Source organism: Oncorhynchus mykiss, chromosome 22 (genome assembly GCF_057628025.1).
Source record: "Oncorhynchus mykiss isolate SJ-2025 chromosome 22, ASM5762802v1, whole genome shotgun sequence".
Lineage (NCBI taxonomy): Eukaryota > Metazoa > Chordata > Actinopteri > Salmoniformes > Salmonidae > Oncorhynchus > Oncorhynchus mykiss.
The window spans coordinates 35,158,247-35,166,308 of NC_143043.1; the positions used below are offsets into that span (position 1 = coordinate 35,158,247).

The 8,062-nt window shown below is 43.7% G+C and overlaps 1 protein-coding gene across 1 annotated transcript; it reads left to right on the top strand.

Annotated features, from left to right (window-relative positions):
• The first annotated feature begins 4,961 nt into the window (after nt 1-4,961).
• Nucleotides 4,962-7,468, top strand: LOC110501716 (5-hydroxytryptamine receptor 1F). Its single transcript, XM_090215908.1, has 2 exons — nt 4,962-5,334; nt 6,095-7,468. Exons 1-2 carry the CDS (start codon nt 5,066-5,068, stop codon nt 6,954-6,956), a joined length of 1,131 nt encoding a protein of 376 aa, XP_090072034.1. The 5' UTR covers nt 4,962-5,065; the 3' UTR covers nt 6,957-7,468.
• Nucleotides 7,469-8,062: the final 594 nt, after the last annotated feature.

Here is an 8,062-nt window from a genome sequence, read left to right on the forward strand (position 1 = left end):
CTGTTCCAGTTATCACAGACAGACATCAGACGTCTTATTTACAAACACTGATGATTAGTCTGAAAGCAGAATATTTAGTCTGGAAGCAGGATGAAACAGTCAAGGGATTCTTCTGTCAGGTGAATAAGAGAGAACAGAAAATACATTGACAGGTTACATACTCAAACAAATAAAGACTGCTGGAGGAAGATCTTGCAGTCAAATTGAAACGTTTTAGCAACATATCATCGTCTTGGGATCTACTGTTGAGTTTTTAGTGAAACACACACAGCCGGCCCAACGGTACCTCTATGGTCTCACCATTAAGAGACTATTAACGTGTTTCAGTCTAAATGACTCCCAGGGTCCTGTGGCAGAAAGCATTGCGGTGTGAACACTGATCTCTCCCAGGGTCTTAGACCCTGTGATCTGTGTTAAGGGAATATCTTCTGCCCCTCTGAGGTTCCCTTCAGAACACCACCAATTAGCCATCTGCTCTAAAGCCTCTTTCTTAATATCCACAGCTTCAGAAGGAAATACCTCAATACTTTACATCAATCACTGGGCCAGACGGTGGTTATAGAACAGACCATCGTATCAGAGCATCGTATCTCTCTCTCTCCTATCTTTCCATCAGACCTATGTATATTCTGCTGAGTGGGAAGGATGTATTAAACTTTTTCTCCTTTTTCATCCCTGGTCATCTCCCAAGTCCTTGAGAGAAGTGTCCTGTTCTCTGACAGGGTCAGTATGTACACACCTTCATTGCTACTGTGCTGTATTTTGAGCTACGATGTTTTATTACCCTGGCTCTATTCATCACTGTGGGACAGGCTGTGTCTCCAGAGAAGGATTCATTCTGCACTAAAACAGTCACTAAACTGTTCACAGGCCCTGACTCTCACCCTAATACAGCCACCTTAGACAAGCCCTGTTGTAACTACATGAAGAATATCATGTTAACCCGTAAGCCCGATAATGTGCCTATTCCAAAAAATCTATTTTCAGGACCACGGAGAGAGCCCCCAATGCCCTGAAGAAATCACTCAGAGTTCAGCACCACAGTAGTGGAGAGCGCCACTCTCTGCAAATGGGCTCTCTCTCCACCAATAGTTTCAAGTTTTAATGTCACTTACACAAGTACAGTGAAATACCTTTCTTGCAAGCTCTAAATCCAACAATGCAGCAATCAATATCAATGTAGTACTAACAATTACATAAGGTAGAACAAAAACACACAATAAATTAAAATAAGAAATGAGAAGAACATAAGAAAGTAAGATAAACAGAGTGGCAGCAGTGTAAAGGAAGATTATACATAAGTGTGTATGCGTGTGTGTAGTCAGTATACATGTGTGTGGATGTTATGTGTGTCTTGGAGTGTAAGTGTGTAGAGTCCTGTGAGTGTGCATAGAGACAGTTCAACATTTTAAATAAATACAAGGGTCAACTCAGTCCATGTAGCCATTGTTGTTAGATATTTTGCAGTCATTTGTCTTGGGGATAGAAACTGTATCAGGAGCCTGTTGGTGTCAGACTTGATGCACTGGTACCGCTTGCCGTGCTGATGCAGAGGGAACAGTCTATGACTTGGGTGGTTGGAGTCTTTAACAATTTTCCGGCCCTTCCTTTCACATCACTTGATATAGAGGTCCTGGATGGCAGGGAACTGGGCCCTAATGATGTACTGGGCTGCCCGCACCACCCTCTGTAGTGTGAAGTGGTAAAGGGTGGTGCTGTTGCCATTCCAAGCAGTGATGCATCCAGTCAAGATGCTCAATGGTGCAGCAGTATAACTTTTTGAGGATTTGATACAGTGAGGTGAATCATACAGTGAGGTGAATAATTAGCAGGATGTGATCCTGCTGAGAGGAGGAAGTATGCATGACACACACATACACACACACACTCATACTGTACACATACACTCCATCCTAAATTAGTTCATTCCTCTGATTATACTCAAATCAATACAGAGTAATTACTGTTTGTCATGAGGTGTGTGTGTATGTGTGTTCATCCACAAACATTCACCACCAACAGAAGCCACTCATCCTTGTACCTTAGCTCAGCCTGAGACAGTCAGGGAGATAAGTGTGTCTATAACAGTATTGACCAGTTGTGTGTGTGTGTGTGTGTGTGTGTGTGTGTGTGTGTGTGTGTGTGTGTGTGTGTTTGACAATCGAAGTAAGAATAATCAAATGCCATATTTTTGTATCACCTCAGTAGACTGCTGCTGGGTGTCCTGTCTGCTCTGCTCTGTCTCCAGAGCACTTTATAGAAGGAGATGACATCCCCACACATATAGATAGGGAGGGGGAGACATTTTTTAAAGATTGATGCATTATTGCATACTCCAAGCCTTGGCTGAAATAGGTATTTTGAAATCCAAGTTAAACTGAAACAGGTCTGTTTTAGTCCTAATTCAGCTGAAACACGTCTGTTTATTTCCCAGCTCAACTAAAATAGGTCTATTTGAATCCCAGCTCAACTAAAACAGGTCTGTTTCAATCCCAGTTCAACTAAAACAGGTCTGTTTCAATCCCAGTTCAACTAAAACAGGTCTGTTTCAATCCCAGTTCAACTAAAACAGGTCTGTTTCAATCCCAGTTCAACTAAAACAGGTCTGTTTCAATCCCAGTTCAACTAAAACAGGTCTGTTTCAATCACAGTTCAAATGAAACAAGCCTTTTTAAATCCCAGTTCAAATGAAACAAGCCTGTTTAAATCCCAGTTCAAATGAAACAAGCCTGTTTAAATCCCAGTTCAACTGAAACAGGTCTGTTTTAGTCCTAGTTCAGCTGAAACAAGTCTGTTTATTTCCCAGCTCAACTAAAATAGGTATATTTGAATCCCAGTTCAAATGAAACAAGCCTGTTTAAATCCCAGTTCAAATGAAACAAGCCTGTTTAAATCCCAGTTCAACTGAAACAGGTCTGTTTTAGTCCTAGTTCAGCTGAAACAAGTCTGTTTATTTCCCAGCTCAACTAAAATAGGTATATTTGAATCCCAGTTCAAATGAAACAAGCCTGTTTAAATCCCAGTTCAAATGAAACAAGCCTGTTTAAATCCCAGTTCAACTGAAACAGGTCTGTTTTAGTCCTAGTTCAGCTGAAACAAGTCTGTTTATTTCCCAGCTCAACTAAAATAGGTATATTTGAATCCCAGTTCAAATGAAACAAGCCTGTTTAAATCCCAGTTCAAATGAAACAAGCCTGTTTAAATCCCAGTTCAACTGAAACAGGTCTGTTTTAGTCCTAGTTCAGCTGAAACAAGTCTGTTTATTTCCCAGCTCAACTAAAATAGGTATATTTGAATCCCAGTTCAAATGAAACAAGCCTGTTTAAATCCCAGTTCAACTGAAACAGGTCTGTTGACATCCCTGATTCTACCTCCAGCTTGATAAATTAGTTATGCTAAGCTTTGCATCTCCAGGGGGACACGTCACTCTCACAGTCCTAGCGCTTCAATCCACAGATTGACGTTTAAATGGGTGTATTCCAATTACACAGCATCAGGTATCAGTCCCTATCATTTCAATCAACACACACACTGAAGCTGTTGGGTTTAAATGAACCACTCTGGTGAGAAACAGTACATACTTAAATACAGTGCGTTACTACAGTACAGTACATGCTGTTCCTTGACTTTAGTGTTCTATATTGAGTAAACTATGGAGGAACAGACTCACAGACAGGTGATATGCTGATAGACAGGCGAGAGGTTTGGGAGAGATCAATCAATCAACTGCATTTTGTACATCAGCAGATGTCACAAAGTGCTTATAGAGAACCCAACCTAAAACCCCAAACAGCAAGCAACGCAGATGGAGAAGCACAGTGGCTAGGAAAAACTCTAGAAAGGCAGGAACCTAGGAAAAAACCTAAAGAGGAACCAGGCTCTGAAAGGTGGCCAGTCCTCTTCTGGCTGTGCCGGGTAGAGATTATAAGAGTACATGGCCATTAAGGCCAAATCATTCTTCAAGATGTTCAAATGTTCATAGATGACCAGCAGTGTCAAATAATCATCACAGTGGTTGTACAGGGAGCAACATGTCAGCACCTCAGGAGTAAATGTCAGTTGGGTTTTCACAGCCCAAAATTCAGAGGTCGAGACAGCAGGTGAGGTAGAGGTAGAGAAAGAGCGAGAGAGAGGTAGGAGAGAGAAATAGGTAGAGAGAGAATGAAGTAGAGAGGGAGAGAGAGAGAAAGAGGTAGAGAGGGTGAGAAAGAGGTAGAGAGAGAGGGACAATGTTTAGCTAGGCAATGTTTTTGATGTGTGATGCAGCTGTGTGTGTAGGTGTGTGTTTGTGCATGCGTATGTGTGCATTTAATGATGTCTGAGAGTTTATCTAACTTGAGTTGTGCTTTTCTTCAAATCCATCCTTCACAAAAAGAAAGTCATAGTTGCTATGACAACTGTTCCACCTTGAAACAGGCTTCTCACAGCTAACTGTAGAAATACAAGGAAATCAGCATGATGAGTGCTTTCAATGTCTTATGAAAGCTGTTAAAGGCACTTAGTTTCACTTCTTGATTGATAAACTCTAAAGAAGTTGTAGCTAGAGTACAGAAATACTGTCTTCAGGGACAAGTATACACACACACACACACACACATTGTACTCTCTGATGAGTGATTGCACCGTGTGTATGCGCGTGTGTGTTTGCACGTGTGCGTGCATGTGATGAGGGTCATGGCTTTGATCAGTGATTGCATCAAGGGTGAGTATGTGTGTGGGTGGTTGGGGGTTATGAAATCAGCGTCTGGACTCTCATTGTTGATTCTTTCTCTTGTCTCTCTCTCCAGGTGTGTGTGTAACATCATTGTTGAGACCAGAGAGCCTGCTGATCAGAAGCTACTGATACGAGGGTTACTGCTGAAGGTCACACACCAATGAACACACTTTACAGAGGTACATACAGCTTTTACAGCTATGGAGGATTAAGGTTCATTCATCATCTGTCTGAAGTCCTTATCTTCATGGTTTGAGTGTGAGTACGTTTTGAACTGTTAAGCACCGTTCATCTATATACAGCTAGCCTTGGTGTAAACCCTTATCCCCCTCCCCTCCCCTCCCCTCTAGGATGGACTTCTCTAACTGTACAGAGGGGTTCTTCTCCCTGGACGATGGGAGTGAAGAGGTTTCTATAATCCCCCCAAGTAAGATCCTCCTCACCTTCACCCTGTCCCTGCTCGCTGTCATGACAACGGCCATCAACTCCCTGGTGATCACAGCCATCATCGTAACCAGGAAGTTGCATCACCCGGCCAACTACCTGATCTGCTCTCTGGCAGTGACAGACCTGCTGGTGGCCATCTTGGTCATGCCCTTCAGCATCCTCTACATACAGAGGTCACAACATAGATTCATTATTGCACAATTGATTGATTTGTCTTGCAGCATAAAGTGTCTTACAGCATTTCAGATGCCCATTTATGTTAAAAATACTTATTTTATCAAAGTATACACTGAGTGTACAAAACATTAAGAGCACCTTCCTAATATTGAGTTGCAACCCCCCGTTTGCCCTCAGAACTCACTCAATTCGTTGGTGCATGGACTCAATAAGGTGTCGAAAGCGTTCCACAGGGAGGCTGGCCCATGTTGGCTCCAATGCTGTTTTTTTTTTTCTTCAGTTGTGTGAAGTTGGTTTGGATGTCCTTTGGGTGCCTGGGTGGTGGACCATTCTTGATACACACGCAAAACTGTTGAGCGTGAAAAACCCAGCAGAGTTGCAGTTCTTGACACAAACTGGTGCGCCTGGCACCTACTACCACACCCTGTTCAAAGACACTTAAATCTTTTGTCTTTCCCTTTCACCCTCTGAATGGCACACACACACAATCCATGTCTCAATTATCTCAAGGCTTAAAAATCCTTCTTTAACCGGTCTCATCCCCTTCATCTACACTGATTGAAGTGGATTTAACAAGTGACATCAATAAGGGATCATAGCATTCACCTGGATTCACCTGGTCAGTCTGTCATGGAAAGAGCAGATGTTCCTAATGTTTTGTTCACTCAGTGTACAGTTTGTGAGCATAATAATAAAGTACTTAATAATGACGTTCAGTAACAAACATCACTTTCATTATTCTGTCTGAATCCTCAGGGAGAGCTGGCAGATGGGAGAGGCTGTGTGTTACATGTGGCTGAGTGTTGACATCACCTGCTGCACCTGTTCCATCCTCCACCTGGCAGCCATCGCTCTAGACCGCTACCGGGCCATCACTGACGCCGTGGAGTATTCACGCAAACGCACTGGACTCCGAGCTGGGATCACTGTCGGCGTGGTCTGGTTTCTGTCCATCCTCATATCCCTTCCCCCTCTCCTGTGGAGGAACCATGGCGGGGAGCCAGAAGAGGACCAGTGTCTGATAACTCACCACCACATCGCCTTTACCCTCTACTCCACCCTGGGAGCCTTCTATATCCCCTTGCTCCTCATCCTCATCCTATACTACAAGATCTACAGAGCAGCTCAGACTCTGTACCTCCGCAGGGGGGCCAGCAGAGGGGCCAGCCGACACTCCTCCATGGTCAACGGAACCACCCTCCCCTCCTGCCCCCCTGATGGGGGCCCCGACACCCTGAACCTCCAGGAGAAGTCCTACTCAGACCCCACCACGGAGGGAGACCGCGTGCGCATTACCGTAAAGAGTCCCCACAGCGAGTCGAGGCGAGAGCGTGAGTGTTCGTTGAGACGGCAGCGTATCTCAGGGACCAGGGAGCGACGCGCTGCATCTACGTTAGGACTGATACTGGGGGCCTTTGTTGTCTGCTGGCTGCCTTTCTTCCTGAAGGAGGTGATCGTCAACACGTGTGGCTCCTGCAGCACCTCCATAGAGCTGGCTGACTTCCTCACCTGGCTGGGGTACCTCAACTCACTCATCAACCCTCTCATCTACACTATATTCAATGAGGACTTTAAGAAGGCCTTCCAGAGACTGGTCAGGTGTAGGCATCGCCTCTGACGCGGACGGAGAGGACACACATGCACACACACACAAACACGTGCACGGCGTTCAGTTCTGAGTTGTGTTGGGCCCGGGATGGCATCTGATTGCCTGAGATTAGAGACTATCGACAAGAGACTTTAAATGATTAACTGGAGGAAATTACCTTAGAGACTATGTCAAGACTATGAGACACTCCAGCCAGGTCAGTCTAATGGGACTGACACATTGCTGAGGTCTGGAGGGAAGTTAGGAGGACCTCAGATCTATAAGAGTATATTTATGGAGAGCCCTGCAATCATCATCTTCTTGTTTGTATGGGTTATTGACGTGGCCGGAATGGTGTTGAATGACATTGAAAGGACAATGTTTAAATGACAGACTGAAACAGATGAAGCGCTAGGGTGAAACTCTGGATGTAGACCATCGGCCTCGATCTTTCCAAGGTCTCAGAAAAGCATACCATGGTGTTTCTGTCTGTTCTATAACTATCAACCTCCCCAAGCTAGTCTGCTCTGAAATAAAACGTATCAAAACAATATTTGTTGTGGTCATTGTTTTTGTTTAACCTACCAAAGTAGTGATTAAAGATATTATGATACTCAGTCAGTGTTGTTAATAAACTACAGTATATATTCCACTTATACAGTTCAACTGTGATCTTATCTGTGGCATGGGTACTGTATATTCTGTGGTCTTTAATACAGACCTCTATAGCTGTATAGCTGATTAAGGAGGTAAGAGAGTTACTCCAGCCGTAGCACAGCGAGCTGTTCCAGAACACTCCTAAGCACAGCAGGATAATGAGTGTGCACAGGAAGTGCTGGAAAACTCGTTATTTTACTCCCACTCACACACTTAGAATAGCACATATTTTCTTTACTGTAGGACCACAGGGCATTTTTTTTGTGATGCAAATGTAAGGAGATTTGTTTTTTAAATTGATAACAAAATTATATAGTTTTAAAATGAGAATATACAATGATGCTAGAAAGAGGGGATGGCATGGTTTTATTGAACGTGCCTCCCCTCTGAAGGTTCAGTTCCATCAAACTGTGATTCCTACCTCCACACCCAGATGGTGTCTACAGTATAGCAGGGTAGAGATGAGGTATTCTATGATT